The sequence below is a fragment of the Microcebus murinus genome, chromosome 5, assembly GCF_040939455.1.
Source record: "Microcebus murinus isolate Inina chromosome 5, M.murinus_Inina_mat1.0, whole genome shotgun sequence".
NCBI classification, from domain to species: Eukaryota; Metazoa; Chordata; class Mammalia; order Primates; family Cheirogaleidae; genus Microcebus; species Microcebus murinus.
In genome coordinates, this window is record NC_134108.1 from 15,663,259 (window position 1) to 15,690,556 (window position 27,298).

General features: G+C 39.3%; 2 protein-coding genes across 3 annotated transcripts in view; one reads left to right on the top strand and one right to left on the bottom strand.

Annotated features, from left to right (window-relative positions):
* PCMT1 (protein-L-isoaspartate (D-aspartate) O-methyltransferase) overlaps positions 1 to 4,136 on the bottom strand; it is a 46,442-nt gene extending 42,306 nt beyond the window's left edge. For both annotated transcript variants that reach the window (XM_076002871.1, XM_012759697.3), the window contains exon 1: positions 3,874 to 4,136. In XM_076002871.1, the coding sequence (XP_075858986.1) occupies positions 3,874 to 4,102 (229 nt within the window). In that variant the 5' untranslated portion in view covers positions 4,103 to 4,136. The remainder of the gene's footprint in view (positions 1 to 3,873) is intronic.
* Positions 4,137 to 6,351: 2,215 nt separating this feature from the next.
* On the top strand, positions 6,352 to 19,770 carry NUP43 (nucleoporin 43). The gene is made up of 8 exons (XM_012759695.3): positions 6,352 to 6,545; positions 6,853 to 6,975; positions 8,162 to 8,239; positions 8,969 to 9,149; positions 10,437 to 10,572; positions 11,348 to 11,499; positions 13,555 to 13,677; positions 18,483 to 19,770. The coding sequence occupies exons 1-8, from the start codon at positions 6,426 to 6,428 to the stop codon at positions 18,707 to 18,709; spliced, it is 1,140 nt and encodes a 379-aa protein (XP_012615149.1). The 5' UTR covers positions 6,352 to 6,425; the 3' UTR covers positions 18,710 to 19,770.
* Positions 19,771 to 27,298: the final 7,528 nt, after the last annotated feature.

Sequence of the window (27,298 nt, forward strand, 5' to 3'; positions counted from 1 at the left end):
AGCCTGTAATCCTAGCACTCTGGGAGGCCGAGGCAGGTGGATTGCTCGAGCTCAGGAGTTCGAAACCAGCCTGAGCAAGAGCAAGACCCCTTCTCTACTATAAATAGAAAGAAATTAATTGGCCAACTAATATATATAGAAAAAATTAGCCAGGCATGGTGGCGCATACCTGTAGTCCCAGCTACTCAGGAGGCTGAGGCAGGAAGATTGCTTGAGCCCAGGAGTTTGAGGTTGCTGTGAGCTAGGCTGATGCCACGGCACTCACGCTAGCCTAGGCAACAGAGCAAGACTCTGTCTCAAAAAAACCCCCAAAAAACAAAAAACCCAGTAATCTTTGTTTTAACAAGCTCTCCAGGTGATCTAAATTATGAAGCATGCTCAACTTTTAGTCGCTGTTCTAAGTTACTAAAGAGCAATCATCACAATATAAGCCATGAGATGATAAGAAATCAATCATTATAATCTATAGTCTGGGCAACACAGTGAGACCACCATCTCAAAAAAATAATAAAAATATTCTGTAAATGATGCACCAACTATGAAATCATATACTACCATATTTCTATTATTATGTATTTGAATACAAAAACCAGTAAATATTCTTAATAAATTATAAAGTTAATAAGTCATGAACTTTGTTTATTTTATTTATTTATTTATTTTGAGACAGAGTCTCACTTTGTTGCCCAGGCTAGAGTGAGTGCCGTGGCGTCAGCCTAGCTCACAGCAACCTCACACTCCTGGGCTCAAGTGATCCTTCTGCCTCAGCCTCCCGAGTGGCTGGGACTACAGGCATGCACCACCATGCCCAGCTAATTTTTTCTATACATATTAGTTGGCCAATTAATTTCTTTCTATTTATAGTAGAGACGGGGGTCTCACTCTTGCTCAGACTGGTTTCGAACTCCTCACCTGGAGCAATCCGCCCGCCTCGGCCTCCCAGAGTGCTAGGATTACAGGCGTGAGCCACCACGCCTGGCCAACTTTGTTTCTTTTAAAAAACATTAAAACTAATTTGCTTCCTCTTCCAATTTACAGATCCCTTTTCATTTCAACATCAGCATAACCACATTTTCATCTTTTTCTAAGGTTTCAATTAAAAGCCTTTAAGAAGAATACACAGTGGAATAATGAAGAAGGAGATATTTTCAAATTTTGTGTCAACTGCAACTTTCGTATGAGCAAATACTACTTTTATAATAAACTAATATAAAAAAGAAATCTATTAGCTACAAACTTCAGCAAGAAGTTGAAACTAATGTAGCAGAAGTGTTACAAAAGAGTCTAAACAACCTGACTACTCTAATTTCCCCTTGCGAATCATAGATCTAGTATAAAACTAAATATTTGCAATGACAACCTCCATGTATGTTAAATATTCCTTATTAAATTTTAGGACAGAAAAACATCCTTAGATACTGTATAAAACATGACAACAATTTATCTTTTTTCTTATTGATGAACATTTAGGTTTACTTTATTTTTTTGATATTGCCAAAAATGTTGTAAAGAAAATTCATATAAACATCTAACATACGAGGCAAGATTCTCTACAGTGTGGTCTAAGGATGGAATTTCAAAGAGGCTATGTGAATATTTAACTTTACCAGCTAGTACCTAATTGCATTCGAAAGTACTTGAGCAATGTATTTTACCCCAGTAATGTGTAAAGAGCTCCCATTACTCCACCTCCTCACTAACACTTCATATTAACAGGCTTTCTTTTTCCAGTTCAGTGAAAATGGTATCTTATTGTTGTCTTACCTGGCATTTTCTGATTACTAGTAGGATTAATCATCTTTTCGTAAGTTTGTTAGACATTTAAATTTCCTTTTCTGCATGATGTCTGTTGTGTATTGCTAATTTTTCTACTGAGTTATTTGATATTATAGTTCTTATGTTTTCTGAATACTAATTTCTTATTGATTTTATATACTGTAAATATTTTCTGCCACTTTGAGCTTTATCTTTCATTTTCTTTATGATGTTTTGATGTTCTTGATTTTAATTTAGTAAAATCGATCAGTCTTTTATGTTAGTACTTTTGTATTATGTTTAAGAAACCTTTCTGTACACATGTCATAAAAAGGTTTTCCTATTTAAAAAAAAGAAAAACATCCTTAGAAATGTAAGCTAAGAACAGTAATGCAATACATTAAAGTGATTACAAAGCCACTGGGAAAAGATCTAGTCTTGGCTTACTACAAATTTGGCCCCAAAAGGAGAGACTTTAAGAGCCTGATTAATTACAAATTTCTGCTACAGCCAAGTGTCTACTGTGACAACCTACTGGTGGAAAATTACTTAATCACAATTCATGTATAGAATGTTTCAGGTATGTATACTGCAATAACAAGTAGTTAGACCATGTTAAGAAATTTTATAAAAGTATTTACAACATACTGAGTTTATGTGCAATCCATGGGAACTTAAATTATACTACATACTACTGCCTCAGGACATAAATGTCAACTTCCAATCAAATGCTGTTCCATAAAGTGAACCTGCAATGTTTGACAAAATTCTGACATCTAAACATTCATTACTGAAGACACAATTTCCAAATTTTAAGCACTGTGAAAAAAAAAAATCCTCGAAATGACTATTAAGTGCCAACCATGTGCCAAACAGTACTGCTTATTTCTCTCATTCACTTTTGTATGCCTAGCATTATATTCCATTATACTTCTAGATCTAGATATATAATGGCACTTAATTGGCATTTGTGAAAAAAGGAATGAGTATAAGTTCTTTGAAAGGATTCAAAGATATTTTTAAAGAAATGGTCCCAGCCTTTATGGAGGTTACAAATTAAGTTGGGAGATAAAACACACACACACACAAAAGATAAATAACAAGACAATAAAAAATACCGCATGGCAGGATATGATTATTGCAAAGTTAGTGGCAAAGAGAGTGCTGCAAATTCAGACCAGAGTGAGATTATTACAGACTGCGGTCCTTCTGGTCTCCCAAAAAGACAGGGACACTATATTTCTATATTAAAAAGGAACGTGACACAGCACTCATCCCACCCTAAAATTATCATCAGAGAAAGGAATACAATAACTAAAGGGAATGGTATAAAGAAACTTCCATACAAGGTTTTTAAAGCCTACGTTAGCCGTGAAAAAAGTTAGGACATTCCACACACAATCGTTTGCTGGATGCAGGACCTCTAAAGGCTCCTGAAATACAAGTCTCTCAGGAACTGCATCCCCTGATTCTCTCTTCTTCCGCCCCCCACGGAGCTTTCTACTGGACAGCCGCCCAAGAAATTTCTCCCAGCATCTGCAGTGGCAATACTCTCATCTTCCTCTCCCTCCCCTCGCCTGTATCAGACGGTGGCATCTCCCTCCAGAGGAAAAACTGGAGGGCGGGGGAGGCAGCATAAGAGGGAAAGCTTGCAGAGAGGTTGATTCTGAAAAAGGGGGAAGGTGAGAAAGTGCGGGGGGCGAGGGGGGCGTCCCCTCAGTTCCAGCCTAGTTTCTAGAAGGGCCTGGCCCACACCTCCCCACCCCAAAGGCACGCCCCTCGCATGCCGGACCCAGACGGCGGACTCGAGTGACAGCACCACCACCTGTGCCCTCCCCCCAGGCCCGCAGGGAGATGACTGCCCCTGCCACCCCCGCCAGCAGTGGCCCCTTGCTCTTTCTCTCCACTTCCAATCCACGTCGCCGACGAGTGACAGGTCCCGGGGGAGGAGACTGCAAGCGCATGCCGTTCGGGACTACTGGTGCAACCCTACGCTGGAGTCCTCCAACAGGCGCGGGGGAAAGGGGGGGCAGACAGAACGTTCCGCACGGTCCAGGGGGACCCGGTCCAGGCCCAGCCTGCCCCAGCTGCCCGACACCGGGCGGGGGTGGCACTTACTGCGGAGATTGTGGATTAGCTCCGAGTGGTTGGCGCCGCCGGATTTCCAGGCCATCGCTAAGCACACCCGGAGCAGGTACAGAACCACCTTCAGCGCGGCGACGGTGCCCAGCAGTTTCCCTAAGAGTGAGACCACCTCCCACACGGTCACCGCCCCGCTCGCGTCCCCGCCAGAGCCGCCGCTGTTACTGCCGTCGCTGCCGCTGCCGCCACTGCGCGCTCCCGGCATCCCCCGCGGCACGCATGCGCTCTGTGACGCCGCGCGGCCTCGGGTGCGGCCGGGTGGGGCCCGGAGCGCGCTAGGCCTGTTGCCGCCCCGCCCGCGTCTGTGGGTGCTGCGGCTGTCACGAAACCGCAGGGAGGCCGGGCTGAGTCAGCGCCGCCGCCGCTGCTACTGCGTGTCCCTTTCTGAGGCCCTGAACTGGCAATGCCTTCGCCCTGCGGCCAGGCCGGCGGCCCCCGGCGCGGTGGGTCGCGTTCCTTGCTGCGTCTCCGGTCACCGAGCGCGACTGCGGGATGGCCGGGTAGATCTGTGCCGCCGCTGCTGGTGGCTCCGCACTCGCCGCTGGGTCAGCTGTTGTGAGCGGCGGGTCTGCTCCTATAGCTGTCCAGATTGTTAGGCGGTGGGCTTCATCTGTCCTCCTTCACCCAACCCAGTTGACTAATATTTAGGTTGGTTAGAGTCTAGGCTCCCTGTGGTGGAGCCTGAATAATAGAACAATAATCTTAATAGAATCCAAGGCAAAGACCCTCTCTAATCCGAGTACACCAGCCTCTGGCTTTTTGCAAGCATATCACTGGTTAAGCAGAGCATCCTGGTTTGTTTTCAACTGTAAAGTGCAAATTCAGAGAATGGAAAAATACCATGACATATGAGGGTTGTATGGGGGGGGGGCTTACGTAAAGGGTTACAATAAAAAATACCACAGTATCCTATGGTGAATGTGTTATTCTCCCAATGCAACTGTGCGTTTCCAGCTAATTAAGCCTTGCAAATTCCACTGTAGCTTTATTGCTATCAGCTCTGCAAGACCACAAGTGAGAAGCTGACAGGGAACATTGCCTGTTGCATCCAAATTGCTGACTCCTAATTAAAACTGAGACCGCCAGATTCCAACAATCATTTAGTCCAGTAAACTTTGAGGAAGAAAACCTTTGTGTTAGCTTTCTAAGACATCTATGCTAGTAACATCAGTAGCAATTTTCAAATTCTAGTTCTTACCAGATTTTGTCAAATGTGTTACTCAGCTTGCCTCCAATCTGAAATATACATTACCTATTTTCTGGGATTCTGTGATGATAAATGAAACCACGCAAAACAATGTTCTTTACTTCAATATTAGACAAGAATAAAATTGTTGGTTTGGGATTCTTATCCATTTAATAGTTTTCCAGCTCATCTCTCTACAGTTTCTTGATTGTCTTCTGGTTGGAAAAAAAAATCCAGTCCAATAGGAACCTGATAACTCTGTCTACAGTTGACCCAGATGAATTGCATTTACATGCAGTGCTTCCACAAGCTGTCCTTGTGAAGCAGGACTACCAATATCAGATAGAAACAACAACATATCATGGCCCTGTTTATGAAACAACCAGCACACAGTTATGAATACCTATAGTGTAAAGGAGATAAAGAAGATTATTAAGTCATACCTCTTGTATTTGGTAGGATTTACATTCTAATTGGAGAGATCTGTATCTTAGGAAAACTACAGAATGCAAAATGTGTCATTGATCTAGATATTAAGTGCTATGTTAATTTAGATCAAGATGGGCTGGAGTCATCAGGAAAAGGTACAGGAAGGAACTAATCCTTGAATGATAGGATTTTGAGAAGTAGAGAGTAATGGACGGATGTAACCAAAAGCACAGAAAGAACCTAGAGCACTGATTTCTGTGCAGTTGACATTAGATATCACCAAACTCATTCTTCATTATATACACGAGTGACTTGACCAATGCTACACAGCTAGGCAATTGGCATCAAAATTAAAACTGGAGTTTTCAAAATTCCAACTCCAGGCTCTGACTGTGTATCAACTTTGAAGCAAAGAATTTGTTTGGGGGACAACAGGGAGAAGTTTAGGAAAGTAAGTTGGCACTTTAGTCGAGGTACTTCCATGAGAACTTAAGGATTTTGAATCATTTTGTATGTGCAGTGACGTGCAACTGAATACTTAGGTGTGGTTACAAGGTGGTTTCTCCTGCATTGATTTTGTTTTATTTTGCTCTTAAATTTTACATTGCACAATTATTGCACCAAAAAATCACCTAAGTGCACATATACTGAGTTTGCAGATTAGGAGCAGGTCATACCGCACAATGGCCGAGGCACTCTTGGATCTGCTCAGAGCAGCATATTTGAGGATGGGCTTCACAGATTCCTCCAGTTTGGGTGCTGGCAATGTACGCACCAGCTACTGACGAGAATTGACTCTCCGCAGCCACCGTCTCTCCCGTGAGTTCCCATCCAATCAGGGCTCCACGGGAAGGGGCGGGACTGAGAGGTGCGCGTAGTGTTTCTTTCTGTACTTGTTAACGGTGATTTTGGCATGGAGGAAATTTATGCTAAGTTCGTGTCTCAGAAAATTAGCAAAACCCGCTGGCGACCTGTACCTCCTGGGAGCCTGCAGACCGCGGAGACGTTCACTACGGGCTCTTGGGACAATGAGGTACCCGCGGCCCCTGGGCTAGGAGTTTTTCCTCTCTCTCTCTCTTTCTCTCTCTCTCTCAACTGCGCTTCTGGCCGCCCTCACGAACTCACCTTCTGGCTTCTCTTACACTTCTCCATCTCTCAATTCTTCATCTCAGGCTCAGAGCCAGAGATGGTGTTCCTGAGCCTCTTAACCTCGTTGCGTTTTAAACTCTCACCATGTGTCTGAGATGCTTTGGAAACAAGGTTGCCTGACGGCAATACAGCTTTTATTTTCCCAGAGTTGACATTTACGTCCTCTCAAGATAAAACTTTTTACTTTTCAGGAAAATTATGTTTCACTGTGGTCTATTGGAGATTTTGGAAACCTGGACTCTGATGGAGGGTTCGAAGGAGACCCTAAATTATTGTGTGATATCAGACACCATGGTGATGTAATGGATTTACAGGTAAATCTGTGTAGTATCCAAAAGCTAACTTTTAAAAAACTTAGAATAAGGCCGGGCGCTGTGGCTCACGCCTGTAATCCTAGCTCTTGGGAGGCCGAGGCGGGCGGATTGCTCAAGGTCAGGAGTTCAAAACCAGCCTGAGCAAGAGCGAGACCCCGTCTCTACTATAAATAGAAAGAAATTAATTGGCCAACTGATATATATATATATAAAATTAGCCGGGCATAGTGGCGCATGCCTGTAATCCCAGCTACTCGGGAGGCTGAGGCAGAAGGATCACTCGAGCCCAGGAGTTTGAGGTTGCTGTGAGCTAGGCTGACGCCACGGCACTCACTCTAGCCTGGACAACAAAGCGAGACTCTGTCTCAAAAAAAAAAAAAAAACTTAGAATAATACATTTAATGACGCAGAGGACCTTAAGGTTTGTCTAGTGTCTCCCGTGGTTTACAGGAAACTGAATTAACATTATTTAACCACTAAGTAGAAGAATCTGGACTGGGAAAGGGGATATAGATCTAATTATAGTTTTTTATTGATTGACCGTCTACTATGTGCTAAGCACTGTTTGGTGCAGAGCTTTACATAAACTAATTTAATTCTCATTGCATGCCTGTGAATCAAGTATTGTTATCTCTGTTTTACCAATGAGGAAATTGAGACTAATATCTTTTGAACGTATGCCATGTGACAAATACTGTGCATGGTAGTTTACATAGTTTTGTTTTTTGAATTCTCATAATAACTCCCTAAGTAGAGATTAGTACTCCCCCTTTTACAGGTTTACCAAGACTTAAGGAATTTAACTTGGCCAAGGTCTCAAAAAGTGGTGGTGATGAAAATAAGTTTTCAAATCCTCATCTGTATGACTTTAGAATCTCAGCATTTTATTCTGTAGAAAGATGCATAGCCCTAGGAATGGTATTTCTTTAAAGCTTTATTGTGGTGGTCCAAAATTAAATCAGTTATGGGTGAATGAGTTCAGGAAAAAAAATTATTGTTTATTCTTCATGGAAATACTTTTATTTGTATAGCAGTTTTGACTTTCATATCTATTAACATATTTCCTTAGTATTTATAGGCTCTTTTTAAAATTGTTACAGGCTTTAGTACTATTTGAGTTAAATAAATGGGCTTCTTCTCTATTAATATTCCTGAATGTTTTAACAAGCAGAAACTTTCTGTTTAGTTTTTTGATCAGGAAAGAATTGTAGCTGCTTCATCAACAGGATGTGTAACAATTTTCCTTCACCATCCAAATAACCAGGTAAAGAACTTTTGTTTCAGCCACTGATTTTATGTGTATGTAATTGGAATAAAAATTGCAAACACTTAAAAAAAAGAACTTTTGTTTGAAAGGTGAATTTATATTTTAATTAGTTTTAGGAAGGCTTAAAGAAGACTATGCATAATCATTACACAAATAATGAAGTTTTATAGTCTTAAAACATGAAGGGGAAAATATCACTGTTATATTACCCACTTTTTGGTAGATTCATTCTAGAACCATGTTTGTGTGAGGTTTTGTTGAAATTGGATATCTCTTAAATAAATTCTGTTAGTTTATACCTAAAATATAGACTTACTAATAGACGTGCCTAGTAAATGTAAGACCCAGTTCTTATTGAGTATTTTTCTTAATAGAGTCATTTAGAAAAAGCTATAGAGATTTATTATTAGCTGCAGGCTCATTCCCATAAGAATTTAAAGAATTACTTTTGAATGTACAACTACTTGATCTACTTGATACCTAAAAACCATTTCTGTAGTTTGAGATAAATGTGGGGGGTTATTGAACAATATTCCTTTTGAATCTAATTTAGCGAATACAGAACTTTGATGGAAGTTGTTTCTAGATTTCAGTACTCGAAAAAGGAGAAAGTTATTCTTTTTCTAGAATAGTGTGAGATGAGTTTAAAGATACTCTTGTTGGGGAAAAATGCTAGTGTGTTAGAACTTTGCTTTAACTAATATTATCATCATTTCTCATGCTTAGACTCTGTCAGTCAACCAGCAGTGGACAACAGCTCACTACCACACAGGTCCAGGCAGTCCTTCCTATAGCAGTGCACCATGTACAGGTATTGTGTGCAACAACCCAGAAATTGTCACAGTTGGAGAGGATGGTCGAATAAATCTCTTCAGAGCTGATTACAAGGAAGCTGTGAGAACTATAGGTAAGAAAAATCATTATATTTCTTTTGTCCATCACGTAGTAATTGAGCACTTACCATATGCTGAGTAATCAGGATGTTAAATGTTTGAGCAATATAAAAATATACAAGGCAGGATCTCTTTGTCAAGACAGTGTGTTGTTGGTGAGGCCAGCATGAATGACTGACTACAGAGGAGACAGAAACTTTTTTTTTGTTTTTTTTTTGCTAGAAGGGATTATCAGATAAAGAATTAGGGGCATTGGTGGCAAGTAATTTTATCTAGGTTCTAAATCTAGGCCATAAGTAACACTAAAAGATGGCACATCAGACAAAAGGAGTAGGCCAGAGGCAGGGTAAAACCATTCAGATAATGACAAACAGTATAGTTTGACCTGACTTTAGATAGTTATATACGAGAAATGAAAGATGAAGCAAGAAAGGTAAATTGGGGCTGGGTTGCAAAGAGTCTGTAATGCAAAACCACAGAGGTAACATTTTTTAGGTGGAAAACCTAGGAGCCATTAAAAGTTTTTGAGCAGGGGTTATTGTAGTCTGTCGGTTCTCAGCTTTGCCTTAATCAGGCTTGCCTGAAGAGATTCTTTAACTGTTCACCACCCTAGACTTCTTGAATCAGAATCTCTAGGAATTGAGCCTGTGAATTTTTTGTGTTGTTGATTATGATTTTCAGTTTTCAGTTATATCACTTGTTTATTATTAAGGACCATTGCCTAGTGGCAGTGTGGGAGAGTGGCACAAAACAAAAGTCTGTAAGTATATGTTAGATTATGTGTCCTAAGTTCTGAACACTGCAGGAAATCAAAAGGACCATTATTACAATCAGGAACAAGTTCACGTAGGAGAGAGTTGATGAGAATAAAGATGTATAGATTTGGGATGAGTCAGCAGAGTGATACAAGGTCAGAGTGAGCTCTGTAGGAAGCATTGGGGTTTGGCCCAATAGAATGGAAGTTCTGGGTCAAGGACTAGTGGGAAATAAGATTGGACATAGAGGAGCTTGAACAACTATCTCAGAAATGCAGGGTAACTATCTTAAGAGGAAATAGAGAAAGAGGAATATGTGAAAACTCAGCCCTCTATCTGAAAACAGTTCAGATGTCCTGTGAGTAATATTTTTCTATCCAAGAAGAGTCCATTTGAACATGTTCATTACCATGCATTTTTCTTTAGAAATTGAACTATGATTTACTGGAAATTTTATTTGTAATGTTTCAATCAATAGAAGGAATGTAATTTAAGATCTTCTTGGGAAAAGAGACCCATTAACACTACCATTTTTTAAATTTTTAGACAATGCAGATAGCAGTACACTCCATGCTGTGACCTTTCTTCGAACTCCTGAGATTCTTACAGTAAATTCAATTGGACAGTTAAAAATATGGGATTTCAGACAACAAGGAAATGAGCCTTCTCAGATACTATCATTGTAAGTTTTGATTTGTAATTTCAGTATTATAATTCAAAATTGTTTGATTGTTTGTAGCAATTGACTTTAAACCATGATGTATTTTAATAGTGTTTTAAGAGAATGATCCCTGATTAAGTTTGATAGAGCAAGTATAACTCAATAGGCTTGATAATAGTACCTTGTTTCATTTAGTAAGTATTTGTTGGTTAAGAGACTTTACTCTTTGTAGTTTACATTATTTAATGGAGAACTTATTTCTGCTCATTAAATGATTGTATTGTTAAAATGTACAGTAGATATAATATACTCTAGATATGATTAAAGAGAAAATATACTCCAAGATATTTTTTCTGAGCAAAAATCCCCCTTTCTAGGTGTGCAACCTTCTCTTCTGTTTTAAGAAAATAGAATGTGTCAAACTGAAAAATTCGTTATATGAAGAAAGCATTAAATAAGATGAGTAAATATTATTTGGTATAGTTGATATATGGTGTTTTAAAAAAAATCTAAAAAATGGAAATGTATTTTGTATTAATACATCTTACCATCAGATTATCTTGTATCCCATGTTTCCAAATTGAAGTGAGAAGGAATAATTTTAACCTTTAATTTTTAAACAATTCTTACCACATAGACATATGTTTAATTTAGTTAATTTTTTGGCATCATTAAGATTCAGCCAGTAGCTCTACAAAGTTCTCATTTAATTACTACATAAAACATGTTACTTGTGTTATGCAAAGATAAATTATACTTAATAACATATTTGATGTCACTGTATCTCCCACAAAAGGACTGGTGACAGAGTGCCACTCCATTGTGTTGATAGACATCCCAATCAACAGCATGTTGTAGCTACTGGTGGCCAGGATGGAATGTTGAGTATTTGGGATGTTAGACAAGGTACTATGCCCTTTTCTCTGCTGAAGGCTCATGAAGCTGAAAGTAAGTATTGTGGAGATACAGAAAGTTTTTATTGGGTGGGTTATATGACATATAAGCACCTTTTCATAACAATACATATGGCTAATTCATTTTTATTTGACAGTTAAGTTCTTTAACGTGTTTCATTATTATATCTAAAACTGTAGGCCGGGCGCGGTGGCTCACGCCTGTAATTCTAGCACTCTGGGAGGCCGAGGTGGATGGATTGCTCGAGGTCAGGAGTTCGAAAACAGCCTGAGCAAGAGTGAGACACTGTCTCTACTATAAATAGAAAGAAATTAATTGACCAACTAACATACATAGAAAAAATTAGCCGGGCATGGTGGCACATGCCTGTAGTCCCAGCTACTTGGAAGGCTGAGGCAGCAGGATTGCTTGAGCCCAGGAGTTTGAGATTGCTGTGAGCTAGGCTGACACCACGACACTCACTCTAGCCTGGGCAACAAAACGAGACTCTGTCTCAAAATATAAAATAAAATAAAATAAAACTGTAATAAATAACTTTAGATACTCATCTTCATGTACTTGTATTCTTAGGATAAATTTTTAGAAATAGAATTGATAGGCCAAAACTTTTGTATAATTTTACAGCTCTAATGCATTGTCAGATTGTTCTACATTAAAGTGATACCAGTAACACATAAAATATTTTTTTAAACACCAGCTTAAGCTAGGGGTGTGGTGACACACACATGTAGCCCCACTTACTCGGGAGGATCCACCTGAGGCAGGTGGATCACTTGAGCCCAGGAGTTCAAGGCTTTGTGTACTATGATTGTACCTGTGACTAGCCACTGCATTCTAGCCTGGGCAACATAGCAAGACTCTATCTCTTAAAAAAAAAAAAAGAAAAAGTAATAGTAATAATACCAGTTTATATTGCCATATTGATGGCAATACTTAATAAGTGGTGTGATCATAGCTCATTGCAGCCTCAAACTCCTGGACTCAAGTGAGCATGTGGCTAATTTTTTAAAAAATGTTTTTTGTAGAGACGGGCCTCCCTATTGCCCAGGCGTATTGATTTCAAACTCCTGGCCTCAGGTGATCCTACCACCTTGGCCTCCCAAAGTGCTAGAATTACAGGAGTGAGCCACTGTTCCTGGCTGCTATTCCCTTTTTATGCCACACTTCAGGCACTTTCTATACTGATTCTTTAAAGTCACCTATCCCAGTCTGACAGAACCCTTGTTCACAGAATACCTGTTTTATCTGCATGCTGCAGGTTACTTTCTGAGGAGTCCTGGCTAGTCATTGGCTTCCAGATGTCTATAGACACATAAAGTTCTCTTAAATAAGTTTATGGGTGGAGTGAAGGGGGCAATCCCAGTATGGCTTTTTAAAAGCCCTCCATCTGGGATGGTCATGCTGGAAATTCAGATTTGTGGGAGGAGGGGGAGAAAGGGCATTTATTGAAACCTTAAAATTTGTACCCCCATGATATGCCGAAATAAAAAAAAATAATAATAAAAAATAAATAAAAGCCCTCCATCTGAAACTGGAGCCAAATTCTTGGAACATTTCCAGTTTGGGTTTGCTAGGAGCCAGTTGCTGTTTATGTGATAGGGCCAGAGTGTCCAGATTCTTGGCATGAGCCAATATTGGATTGTGCCTCTTAGAAATTCATTTGTATATTCCTTTTAGGGTCTTCTCTCTCAGTTTTTCTAATAATACTAACCTTCATATCTTAATGACACAGGAATTAAAAATAAGGGAACTTGTCAATTAAAAAAAATATCTTCCATAAAGAGTGTTCATTTTTTCTCCTAAAAAATGTAATAGGTCAAATGATTTAACAATTATTTTTATTCATTTTGTGACCCAGTACATAAGTAAATTTACGTGGCTTTTTCCTTTCTATGTGTTACAACAAGGATAGATAGATTTTAATACATTGTATCTTTTCTTTAATTCTGAAGCCTTTGATTATCACAAACTTGAGATTCAAAGGTATGTGATGGAGGTTAATGGAAGATGATGCCTAGAGATAAGGTTTTAATGTTGTTTGTTCAGCCACTCTGCACAGGAATAAGCTTCTTGGTTCTTATCTCTTAGTGTGGGAAGTTCACTTTCACCCATCCAACCCGGATCATCTATTTACTTGTTCTGAAGATGGGTCCCTCTGGCACTGGGATGCCTCCACAGACGTACCTGAAAAGTCATCACTCTTTCACCAAGGTAAAACTTTTTATTTAATGAAGATTCTTGTGTATAGTTTTTATATTTTTAAGTACTAAATTAGACATTCTCATATTTCTTTTTTTTTTTAAGGCAGAGTCTCACTCTGTTGCCCAGGCTAGAGTGCTGTGGCATCAGCCTAGCTCACAGCAACCTCAAACTCCTGGGCTCAAGCTGTCCTTCTGCCTTAGCCTCCTGAGTAGCTGGGATTATAGGCGTGTGCCACCATGCCCGGCTAATTTTTTCTGTATATTTTTAGTTGTCCAGCTAATTTCTTTCTATTTTTGGAAGAGATGGGATCCCATTCTTGGCTGAGGCTGGTCTCGAACTCCTGAGCTCAAACGATCTTCCCGCCTCGGCCTCCCAGAGTGCTAGGGATACAGGCATGAGCCAGGGTGTCTTGCTGACATTCTCATTTTTAACTTAGTAGCAAAATGTTTTCATTCTCCTGCCTCAGAGGAAATTTCAGTATCAAGTATCATAGAGCTGGAAATTGACGTCAGTTACTTACTGCTGTACTGCTAATGACTAGAAATGCTACAAGTTGGCTCACTTCAAACAGCCAAGATTCTTCTTTGTGAATGCCAATTGACCTGGGTCCTCATACCATAGGATAAATGTTGGCAGGTCTTTTATATTGCATTGCCAAGACAGGGTGTATGGAAGAAGAAAGTAGATCTTTTATGTTTGTTTGTGTTTTTTTGGAGACAGAGTCTCACTCTGTCACCCTGGGTAGAGTGCAGTAGAGTCATCATAGCTCACTGCAACCTCAAACTCCTGAGCTCAAGGGATCCTCCTGCCTCAGCCTCCTGAGTAGCTGGGACAACAGTCACACACCCAGCTAATATTTCTATTTTAAGTAGAGATGGCATCTCACTCTTGCTCAGGCAGGTCTCAAACTCCTGAGCTCAAGTGATCCTCCTGCCTCGGCCTCCCAGAGTGCCAGGATTACAGTCCCAATGAGCCATAGCACCCAGCCAATCTTTTATGTACTAAGATACTGGTTTCTTTTCAAGTTAAAAGGCCCATCTTGCCGGGCGCGGTGGCTCACGCCTGTAATCCTAGCACTCTGGGAGGCCGAGGCGGGCGGATTGCTCGAGGTCAGGAGTTCGAAACCAGCCTGAGCAAGAGCGAGACCCCGTCTCTACTATAAATAGGAAGAAATTAATTGGCCAAGTAATACATATAGAAAAAATTAGCCGGGCATGGTGGCGCATGCCTGTAGTCCCAGCTACTCGGGAGGCTGAGGCAGGAGGATCGCTTGAGCCCAGGAGTTTGAGGTTGCTGTGAGCGAGGCTGACGCCATGGCACTCACTCTAGCTAGGGCAACAGAGTGAGACTCTGTCTCAAAAAAAAAAAAAAAAAAGGCCCATCTTGTGATTTAAGTCAGTGGTAGGTAATGATCAGTCAGAAGCCACACACTTGTTTGTAATCAAGGGTTTCTGTTTTTGCACTTTCCAAGCTTCCTATTTCTGAGAATTTGTCTGTGGTTCCAAAGTTCATTTGTTCATTCATTCAAACATATTTACTGAATGCCTACCATCTGGCAGGCTCTCTTCTAGTCTCTACATACATAGAGAAAATACACTAACAGACAGTTAAAAAATGATAATGTATCAGTAAGAGTCCAATCAGAAACTAACGTAGATTTCAGAAATCAAAATTTTTTTTTTCTTCGAGACAGAATCTTGCTCTGTGGCCCTGGCTAGAGTGCAGTAGTGTCATCATAGCTCACAGCAACCTCAGACTCCTGGGCTCAAGCAATCTTCTGCCTCAGCCTCCTGGGGAGTTAGGACTACAGGCACATGCCACTATGCCTGGCTAAGTTTTCTATTTTTAGTAGAGACACAGAGTCTTGTTCTTGCTCAGGCTGGTCTTGAACTCCTAACCTCCTGTCTTGGTCTCTCAGACTGCTACAGGCGTAAGTCACCTTGCCTTGCCCCAAAACTTGTTAATACCCCTGCTGCTGCACTGTTGGAAATGCTGGCAAAGTTGGTTCTGTATCAGCAGAAAAGGTGCTACCTCAACCAGGCTGGAACTACTGCCAGTGTTATTGTTGCTAGAAACCTGGAGCAGGAAGGGAGCTGCTTCTCCCCTCCTCCCCTTTCCAGTCACCCACCAGTAGGACCTTCCATTGGCAGGGCCCATCTGGATGGCAGATGGCAAAGGAGGCTTGAAAACAGAGTTTGCAGACTCCCACGCCGTATAATACATACTGGAGCACAGTAAAGTAGGAAAGGGGACTGGAAGCAAAAAGGAAAATAACTGGGCCAAAGACACTGACAATTACTGCAAAGAGGAGTAGAGCTGAGTAAGAGGATAAAAAATGAAGGCAGAGTGAGGGCAGCTGCTCTAATGAGAGGTGTTAAGGAGAGGCTGCTTTCCCAGAGACCTGAGAGAATTGAAGGTGTAAGTCACATGAAAGCACTCTAAGCAGAGGAAACAGCAAGTACTGAAGGCGGGAGATGGGCAGAGAATAGCAAGGCTACTGTGGCTGTAGTGTAGCTAGCAGGGCAGGGCAGTGATTGGAGATAGGCCCTCGTGGCTAAGGAGCAGATACCATAGGACTTCTAGGCCATAATATGGACTTTAGATTTTAAGTGTGATAGGAAGCCATGAGAATTTTGAGCAAAAAGTGGCATGATCTGACCTATTTTTCCAAAGAATCACTGGCTGCTGTTGAAAATAGATGGGAAGAGGGATGTGAAAAATGAAAGCAGGGAGAAGTCTCATCACAGTGGTTCTAATAATATGTTAATTTTTAGAGTATTCAGGGAGCAGTAAAAGATAAACAGAAAGGCCGGGCGCTGTGGCTCACGCCTGTAATCCTAGCTCTTGGGAGGCCGAGGCGGGCGGATTGCTCAAGGTCAGGAGTTCGAAACCAGCCTGAGCAAGAGCGAGACCCCGTCTCTACTATAAAATAGAAAGAAATTAATTGGCCAACTGATATATATATAAAAATTAGCCGGGCATGGTGGCGCATGCCTGTAGTCCCAGCTACCCGGGAGGCTGAGACAGAAGGATCACTCGAGCCCAGGAGTTTGAGGTTGCTGTGAGCTAGGCTGACGCCATGGCACTCACTCTAGCCTGGGCAACAAAGCGAGACTCTGTCTCAAAAAAAAAAAAAAAAAAGATAAACAGAAAAACTAAGGGGAAAAAATTCTAGAACTTCTCCAGAAAAATTCGGGAGTGGAGAGCATGTGTGGAGCATGCATGCATGTCTATGCTAACTTCATTTATGGAGAAACTAACAGTTTTATCTAAGGATTAACTAAATATGTACTTGGTTTTTACTTCTTTCCTCCCCTACCCCACACTATCTTGCATTTGCAAGTTTACTTTTAAGGAACCTCAATTAGCCTGGGAAGAAAATGTTTATTCTTGCTGGGCAGTGGCTCTCGCCTGTAATCCTAGCACTCTGGAGGCTGAGGTGGGCGATTGCTCAAGATCAGGAGTTCGAAACCAGCCTGAGCAAGAGTGAGACCCCGTGTCTACTATAAATAGAAAGAAATTAATTGGTCAACTAATATATATAGAAAAAATTAGCCGGGCATGGTGGCACATGCCTGTAGTCCCAGTTACTCAGGAGGCTGAGGCAGAGGGTTGCTCCTCAAGCCCAGGAGTTTGAGGTTGCTGTGAGCTAGGCTGACGCCATGGCACTCACTCCAGCCTGGGCAACAAAGCGAGACTGTCTCAAAAAAAAAAAGAAAAGAAAAAGAAAACATTTATTTTATATCTACTATTGCAAGGCACAATATGAGACACTGTGGAAAAGTAAAACAAATATAAAATATTCAACTTGCTCTTGAGAAATACTTAATTTAGATATGGAGAAGGGGCATGCAAAGTTAAATCATTATATAAGAAATGTTACAAGATAGTAAATTAATGGTACATCCAAGTGCTGAAAGTACCAGTAAGGAAGAGAAACATGAACTAGAGTTGTCTCAAAGGTTTTAGAGAAGGAAGTTGAGCCGGATTTTAAAACATCAGCAAGATTTAAACCTACTAATGTTTAATCTTCAAGACATCAGAGACTTTGTCTTGTATCCCCAGCTCTTAGAATACAGCCTAACACATAGTAGGTACTCAGCCATTTGTTGAGTGAATGAAATTTGTCCTTATTTGCTTTGACAGCAAGTTGAGAGGAAAGAAAATCGCAAATAATGGCTAAAATCGAAATATACTGCCTCTGCCTCATTTTATAGTATATTAAATAAATGCAGAGCACTGTTAGAGATAAAAGTTTTCAGTCCAGTAATCTAAAATTCTGCTTTTAATAACATTTACCTAAAAAGGGTAAGAATAATCTGAAGCAAGTTGATTGTATTTTTAGGAATAAATATATTTAGAAATACATTTTTAGAAATATTCATTTAGAAATATATCCAGAAATTGTTTCTCATGACCACTTTATTTGTATTATCCAAGAGTTTGCATTTCTGTATATTACCTACATTTTTGGTTTCTTTTTTCCCTATTTATTCTACCTGTCTTCTGGCTATTTTGCTACCTTTTTGAGACTTTCCATTAAAAGATGAACAGAAAGACAGTGTCAAATGAAATATTTTGCTTTACCTGAAGACTTTAGTATCCATATTATCCCAAGGAAATTTGAATATTTAATAACACTGAATAAGCCTTTGGTCAAAAAATGGTGATGTGTGATAATGGAATTAATTATTAGCCTGTTCAGAGAATTAAGCACATCAAAATCGTCACCTTTCTAAAATGCCAGAAGTTTGATATTTATTAATATAAAAATAGTCTTGAAAGGTTTTTTCCCTTTTCTTTTTTTCTCCTAGGGGGAAGAACTAGTACTTTTTTGTCTCATAGCATTAGTAACCAAGCTAATGTTCACCAGTCTCTCATAAGTTCCTGGCTCACTGATCCTGCTAAAGACCGCATTGATATCACAAGCTTACTTCCCACCAGGACTCTGTCTGTGAACAGTTTGGATGTTTTAGGTCCTTGTCTTGTTTGTGGAACTGATGCAGAAGCAATTTATGTCACTAGACAACTTTTTTCATGAAAGTACTATAATTATAAGATTTCAGATAAAACATAAAATTGGCCTTTTGAATTCCAAAATTTTATTATCAGAAAATGTAAGATTTGCAGGGGAAAAATTAGTAAACTACTGTTAATATCAATGCCCATTTTTGGCTTTTGTTAGTTATGTTGTTGTATGATATTCCCTAACAGTTGCAGAATATGATGGATGATTGATGGCAAAAGATTTTGAATAGTAGACGGGGCTTTGTGCTGATAAGTACATCAACACAGACTGTTATTGACAGCACATGGAACCAATTCTTCATTTTTGATGTTGTAGGACTTAACATCAGTGGTGGTAGTGGGAAGCACCAATGGGATCCCATAATTTTTATCAACAGTATGTGGAGTACACACATCCCTAGTGGCTTAGCCAATGTTAATGATTCTTTTTATTGAAAGTATTTCTTTCTATCCTTCCACATTTTATTTCCTTAATAATTTTAATAAATTTTTCCAGAAAGACTTGAGGATACCAAAAACGAGAAACTTATAGTCATGTTCAAATTTTTTTAAAGGTGAAAATGTTTTGACAGATTTCTTTAGAATACGTTTTTGAGGAAAACTCTATCAACTGCTTAGACCCACCTTTATTTTTCTTGGAAAAAGAAAAATATATTTTTCCTAAGTATTTTTGCTTTTGTTTAGCTTTAGAACATAGTCAAAAATTGCCAAACTGGACATTATGCATTATAGGGTAATTTGATGAGTAGACTGAATTCTGAACTAAAATTTGATAGATAACAAGTGTGATAATCATATGATGATATGGTAGGAGTATTTTGCCATCTTTATTATCTCAAATGTTAATGACTTAACATATAGTGTTATAAGACATATAGTGTTGTAAGACAATTTTATGACATTGTCTTTCCAAAGTTTATTATAAATGTATTATTGACCTCAAACCTTAATGACAAATCACTGTTATTACACAATTTAAGTACATGTTCGTTTACTTTATAATTCCAGTAACAGTAATTGTGGTAAGATTTTTGTGTTTCTGACCTAATAAATATTTTCTATTTTTTTATACCACCTTATCTCAGGGGTTTTTGGTCAACACTTGGAAATGAAATGCATATGCATCTGCTTTTTCACATATATTTGTCTCAAAGCTATTTGATTGAAAATAATTAGTAACTTTGAATTCCAAAGAATTGGAGAAGGAAAGAAAATGTTGCTGATAGAAATTTTTATCTGTTCATAGTTTTACTGCTGGGGTTAATTTTTAAAGACTTTTTGTTACTACAAATGTAATTCATTACAGAAAAAGCAAATATAGTCAAAAGAAAAATTTACATACTTATAATTTCAAACAATAGTTTTTCAAAAGAAAAATAAAATAATAAAAAATTAAAAAGATAAAATAGTCTTTTCATACCCTTTCTGTCCATCAGTGTGTGTAATTTTTTATAAAAATGAAAATATACATAGTAACTTTGTGGATGTACATTCCCTAGCAGCAAACACATTTCTTTAGTAATCATTCTCTAATATCATTAATATTCTAAGGTATAAGTACATGTACCACAATTTATTTCAACTGGTTGCCCATTATTGGTTATTTCACATGTTTCTAGCTTCTCACCTGTTATGATTAGTGCTGTAATATCTATTTAGTCTGTACTTCTTTTATTTATTTTTTTTTATTTATTTTTATTTATTTATTTATTTTTTTTGAGAGAGAGTCTCGCTTTGTTGCCCAGGCTAGAGTGAGTGCCATGGCGTCAGCCTAGCTCACAGCAACCTCAAACTCCTGGGCTCAAGCGATCCTTCTGTCTCAGCCTCCCAAGTAGCTGGGACTACAGGCATGAGCCACCATGCCCGGCTAATTTTTTCTATATATATTAGTTGGCCAATTAGTTTCTTTCTATTTATAGTAGAGACGGGGTCTCGCTCTTGCTCAGGCTGGTTTCGAACTCCCGACCTCGAGCAATCCACCCACCTCGGCCTCCCAGAGAGCTAGGATTACAGGCGTGAGCCACCGCGCCCGGCCTAGTCTGTACTTCTTTTAAAACTTGCTTATTTGCTTAGCCATTTTGTTTTCTGAGATAGTTTGGCATTTTCTTATGAATTTGTAACATGTTTTTATATATGAAGAAATTTTTTTGCCTTTGGTCATATGATACAAGTATTTTTAAATTTTTTTGCCTATGGTGCTTTTCATAGTTTTGCATTTTGTATATGGTCAAATTAATTGATTTCTTTTTTTTACAATTTTTTTACAATTTCTTCCTGCTATCCCTATCCTCAGTTTATATAAATATTTTGTGGTTTCATATTTTGCATGTAATGATTACATTTGAAATTTAATTATTTACCTTTTTTTTTTGAGACAGAGTCTCACTCTGTTGCTTGGGCAAGTGCCGTGGCATCAGCCTAGCTCATGGCAACCTCAAATTCCTGGGTTCAAGAGATCTTCCTGTCTCAGCCTCCCAAGTGGCTGGGACTACAGGCATGCACCGCCACACCTGGCTACTTTTTTCTATTTTTAGTTACCTAGCTAATTTCTTCCTATTTTTAGTAGAGACAGGGTCTCACTGTTGCTTAGGCTAGTCTTGAACTCCTGAGCTTAAGCTATCCTCCCACCTTGGCCTCCCAGAGTGCTAGGATTACAGGCGTGAGTGGAATTTAATTATTTAACACAATATATCTGAAGTTTTCTTCTTTTTATTGCTAATTTTAAGCATATAAAAAGAGTTATTTTATGAACCTATTTACTCACCAACCAACTTCATCAATTAAGAACACACAGCCAGTCTTATTTAATCTCTGCTGTTGTCCATTCCCCATGACCCCATCTCTGCTCTGGATAATTTTAAAGCAAATTCTAGATGTCATATTTCATTTATAATTCTTCATTGTATATCTCTGAAGGATGAGAACCCACCTTTTGTAAACGTAAGCACAATACCATTATCATGCCTATACTACATTCTTATTTGTCAATATCATCAAATATCCAAGCACTATTTAAATTTTCCAGATCATAAATATTTTTATAGTTGATTTATTCACATCAATAGACAAGGTCCATTGGATTACATGTCTCTTAAATAGCTTTTAATCCATACATTCCCCTCTCTCTATTTTTCCTTTTTTGCTGATGGGTAATTTTATGATGACTAGATCAAACAGACAACACCTGAACCTACTGATCAATCTTAATATCACAGAAGTGGACAAGTAGACATTATGTGCTTCCTAATGTGATGTAAAAGGAGTAAATACAACATCGCCTATGAAATATTCTTACCCAGGAAAAACTACTTGTGATATTCTAGGAGTAAGTATAAACATAGTGCTTTAGCTCAGGGTATATATTTTTTTCTAGCATTAAAAAGATGTAGACCGGCCGGGCGCGGTGGCTCACGCCTGTAATCCTAGCTCTCTGGGAGGCCGAGGCGGGCGGATTGCTCGAGGTCAGGAGTTCGAAACCAGCCTGAGCAAGAGTGAGACCCCGTCTCTACTATAAATAGAAAGAAATTAATTGGCCAAATAATATATATAGAAAAAATTAGCTGGGCATGGTGGCGCATGCCTGTAGTCCCAGCCACTTGGGAGGCTGAGACAGAAGGATCGCTTGAGCCCAGGAGTTTGAGGTTGCTGTGAGCTAGGCTGATGCCATGGCACTCGTTCTAGCCTGGGCAACAAAGCGAGACTCTGTCTCAAAAAAAAAAAAAAAAAAGATGTAGACCTAGGCTGGGCGCTGTGGCTCACGCCTGTAATCCTAGCTCTTGGGAGGCCGAGGCGGGCGGATTGCTCAAGGTCAGGAGTTCGAAACCAGCCTGAGCAAGAGCGAGACCCTGTCTCTACTATAAATAGAAAGAAATTAATTGGCCAACTGATATATATATAAAAAAATTAGCCGGGCATGTTGGCGCATGCCTGTAGTCCCAGCTACTCGGGAGGCTGAGGCAGAAGGATCGCTCGAGCCCAGGAGTTTGAGGTTGCTGTGAGCTAGGCTGACGCCATGGCACTCACTCTAGCCTGGACAACAAAGGGAGACTCTGTCTCAAAAAAAAAAAAAAGATGTAGACCAAATATCCACATAATTGCTGTTACCCTAAATATCAATTTGAGAACTGTTTTCAGCTTCCCAACTCACAATAACAAAATGGAACCTGACATACCTCTCTACCAGTTTGTAGGCCCTAGAGGAGACAATAGAACATGCTAATGACAACATGGGGATACAACCAGCCAAATCCAAAATTTAAGAAATTCTGTAAGACAAGCTGTTTTCTATAGCAAAAACATTGTTTTAGCAGAAGTTAATGGATCTGGGCATGGAGCAGGATCTTATAGTTAAACATATTAATATTCCTACAGAGAAATACATACATCCATACTAAATGGGAAAAATGAAAACTATAAATGGCTTGCAATAATTCAGGTCCAATTTGCACTCTTCTGATTCAATAATAAAAACATAGCTGTGGATTTTCCTTTGACTTTATATTTCCCTTTGCACAAATGTCTATTGCCATAGCCTAAAGCCTGCTAAGGCAATGGTCTTCTCTTCACCTAGTGCAGGGATCCTCCCCTCCTACCTAGCAGGCTAACATCCTTTGTCTGAATGGGCCTAGAGTTGATTCTCACTTCAGGAAGACCCTAGCTCCCAGGGGGTACATTTTCCATGCACAGTGACTGGCAAGCCTGTTTGGCCTCACCTTTCCTCTGCTGAAAGTTTTGAATCTTTCATTTATGTTGCTGCTAGTTTCCAACAGCAATGTATAAAATTTCCCTTGATCATTATAGCAAATAATTGGTGGAAGAGAGCCAGACATACAGGTTTAGAATACTGTCTTGACTGGAAACAATTGCTTTAAGTTTGAGGCTTTCCTTTGATTTAAGGATACTTGTAATCATAAGTAAATGAAAGTACATTTGAATAGTGTTACATTTTATACCAATTGACAATTTCTGCCAGTTTTAATAAGAAACATAAGCTTTATGGTATATAACACTGTAATTTATTAATTGGTTAATTGTCACTGCCTTTATTCATGAAGCTATCAAAGCTTTTGGGTTTTTTTTGTTTTTTTTTAAGATGGAATCTCACTATATTGCCCAGGCTGTTCTCAAACTCCTGGGCTCAAGAGATCCTCCCACCTAATCCTCACAAAGTGCTAGAATTATAGGCATGAGCCACCATAGACAGACTTTCTTTTGATATCAGAAGGGAAGTTACTGTGGAGGGCATTTCCAACCCAAATTTAATCATCATTTCTACAGGATCCCAACATTATCATTCAATCTATACTTAAAACATACTCTGATAAAGTTTCCCATTTTCCAGTGCACTTTCTTCTTTTTTTTTTTATAAAGAGTCTCACTTTGTTGCCCAGGTTAGAGTGAGTGCCGTGGCGTCAGCCTAGCTCACAGCAACCTCAAACTCCTGGGCTCAAGTAATCCTGCTGCCTCAGCCTTCCGAGTAGCTGGGACTACAGGCATGCGCCGCCATAATTTTTTCTATATATATATAGGTTGGCCAATTAATTTATTTTTATTTATAGTAGAGACAGGGTCTTGCTCTTGCTCAGGCTGGTTTCGAACTCCTGACCTCGAGCAATCTGCCCGCCTGGGCCTCCCAGAGTGCTAGGATTATAGGTGTGAGCCACAGCGCCGGCCTTTCTTCTTATTTCTACAGCTCTAATTGATGCCCCATTGTGTGTAGTAGGGTTTTAGTGTGTGAGTGTGATCCAGAACGCTCAATCCTGTACAAAGGTTGAATCATGTTTGGGGTTAATGACATGATGTGAGCCTATGAGACAAACCAATCACCAATCATGTTATATTCAAATCTGCTTTATGTTGGTGTGCTTTAATGTGAGTTTTCACTAAATAAATGAATTTTCATATACTGAAGTTTGCTTCCATTTGTCTTAGAAGCCACAAAAAATTTTAATTCCTCTTGTCACATATTCAAATATTCAAAACTACTTATTGTAACTTCTTCAGGCAAGGTTCCCTTCTCAGTCTTTCTTGCCTTTTTTGGCTAAATCCTTCTTACCCTTGAAGACTCCTTTTAGGTACCATTTTCTCCAGAAAGCTTTTGCTGGCCTCCAACATTCTCGACCACATTGTGCTCTGCTTTAAAAGCCCATTGAACAGGACTTAAATTGTGTTTATTGCAGTGTATTAAGGAGCCTATCTCCCCCTACTGGACCAGAAGATCAAGGACAGGGCCCACGTCTTAGTGTTGTATTGTGTTTAACAGCATCTGATGCATAGTAGGCAGTGAATCACTGTCAGTTGAACTGAACTAAATTCACAATATTGTTATCCCTTTAAAAAATAATCCCATTTACCAAAGGTCTTGTTTAACAAGACCATGTGAGTTGTATGCATTAAAACTCAGGCTAGTTTTAACCCTGGGGCCTTGTGAAGCAAAACCTATAGTTGGTTGTAAAAATCTTACTTGTTGATCATATTGTTACAATTAATATTGACAATTTAATTCTAAAAATGTGGATTGCATTGCATATAACTCACAGAAAACAATAAAAAAATTAGAAAGGATCATTTTGTTTTAATAAAACACCATGGCCCCAGAGGAAAATTTTTTTTCTAATGTGGCATTTTTTTTTTTTTTTTTTTTTGAGATAGAGTCTCGCTTTGTTGTCCAGGCTAGAGTGAGTGCCGTGGCGTCAGCCTGGCTCACAGCTACCTCAAACTCCTGGGCTCATGCGATCCTTCTGCCTCAGCCTCCCGAGTAGCTGGGACTACAGGCATGTGCCACCATGCCCGGCTAATGTTTTCTATATATATATTAGTTGACCAATTAATTTCTTTCTATTTATAGTAGAGACGGGGTCTCACTCTTGCTCAGGTTGGTTTTGAACTCCTGAGCTCAAAGGATCCACCCGCCTCGGCCTCCCAGGGAGTTAGGATTACAGGCGAGAGCCACCGCGCCCGGCCTTAATGTGGCATTTAATGTGTTAAGTGTGACTTGCAAAATGGACACTTTTCCTGGTGGTGTCTGCCTTGCTCAGATTATGATAAACCTTGCCGTCCTGGTTCTAGGTATGATATTCCTTTGTAATACTATCTCAGCTTATTTTAGCTATTCTGATATTTGTTAATTAGACTGCTGATTAGTTCAACTTAAACCCTTAAATTTTCACACATGCTACTCCTAAGCCACACTTCCTATATCTCCGAGATAATGTAGATAGTTGTTGATCCCTATGATAGGCGTATTTTCTTGTTCTAAGACAAATTTTGTTTCATTATAGGAAAGGACTAACAATTTTATTTAACTCTTTTGTAGAAGCTAATTATTTTCAGAATTGCCCATCATGCTTTCTACACTTTGATCCCATTGGTAAGTGAAGATAATGGACTCATGGTCTTAGACCCACTATTAGAATCCTCTCAATTATCACTGGCCCACAAATCTTGGTATTTGCCTGCAGTTCTTGAAGTATTTGTAAACCAAACCAGTTTATTGACGTTCTGCCCCATTTATTTATCTTGTTTATAAGGCTCTTGTGAAAAAATATCTGGGCTATAACTATGCTATCAAAAATTTGACAATTGAAAAATTCCTTGTCTCTTATGGATAATACTTCTGTTTAATAATATTATGGAAACATTCTTTTAATAATCTAGAGTCTTGTCAAACAAATATACATAACTTCAGTGTATAGTTTATATTAAGCCATCATTTAAACTTAATAATATGATTATAAACTTAATATGATCTCTAGCTCAAACTAATACAAGGTCTGAAGCAGTAGTAGTGTTCTTCTTTTACAGATATGAAACCTGGGGAGACCCAAATTATGATATGCAATTATTTGAATTCTTTCATTAATATCTTGCTAAACCACCATTAATGTTAAATGGCAAATGGCAATGTAGAACAACTAACAGCTAGGTCCTAGACTATAGTTGTCATAGCATTAAAACATTTTCCTACATTAGAGATATACAAAGAAGGTAGAAAACCCTAGGGGGGTACAGGAGAAGAAGAATGACTAGAAGCTGGCTGATGAGGTAAAAAATATTTATTACTTAAAAATAATATCTAGAGCTTTGTTCGTGTAGTGGTGAGTATCCCTTAAAAAATGAGATCTAGAGAAACCTAAAGACTCCACCAAAAAAAAAAAAACCAAAAAAACTCTTAGTGCTAATAAATTCAGTAAAGTTGCAGGATACAAAATCAACATACAAAAATCAGTAACATTTCTATATGCCAACAGCAAACAATGTGAAAAAGAAACCAAAAAAGTGGCTGGGCGCGGTGGCTCACGCCTGTAATCCTAGCACTCTGGGAGGCCGAGGCGGGCGGATTGCTCAAGGTCAGGAGTTCAAAACCAGCCTGAGCGAGACCTCGTCTCTACCATAAAAATAGAAAGAAATTAATTGGCCAACTAATATATATAACATAAAAATTAGCCGGGCATGGTGGCTCGTGCCTGTAGTCCCAGCAACTCGGGAGGCTGAGGCAGGAGAATCGCTTGAGCCCAGGAGTTTGAGGTTGCTGTGAGCTAGGCTGACGCCACGGCACTCACTCTAGCCTAGGCAAGAAAGCAAGACTCTGTCTCAAAAAAAA

Bases quoted from the DNA above. Each gene is read 5' to 3' on its own strand.
- NUP43 (XM_012759695.3), top strand. From the start codon at position 6,426: ATGGAGGAAATTTATGCTAAGTTCGTGTCTCAGAAAATTAGCAAAACC. The intron at 6,546-6,852 runs GTACCCGCGGCC...TTTACTTTTCAG, and splicing joins CGGGCTCTTGGGACAATGAG to GAAAATTATGTTTCACTGTG. The intron at 13,678-18,482 runs GTAAAACTTTTT...TTTTTCTCCTAG, and splicing joins GTCATCACTCTTTCACCAAG to GGGGAAGAACTAGTACTTTT.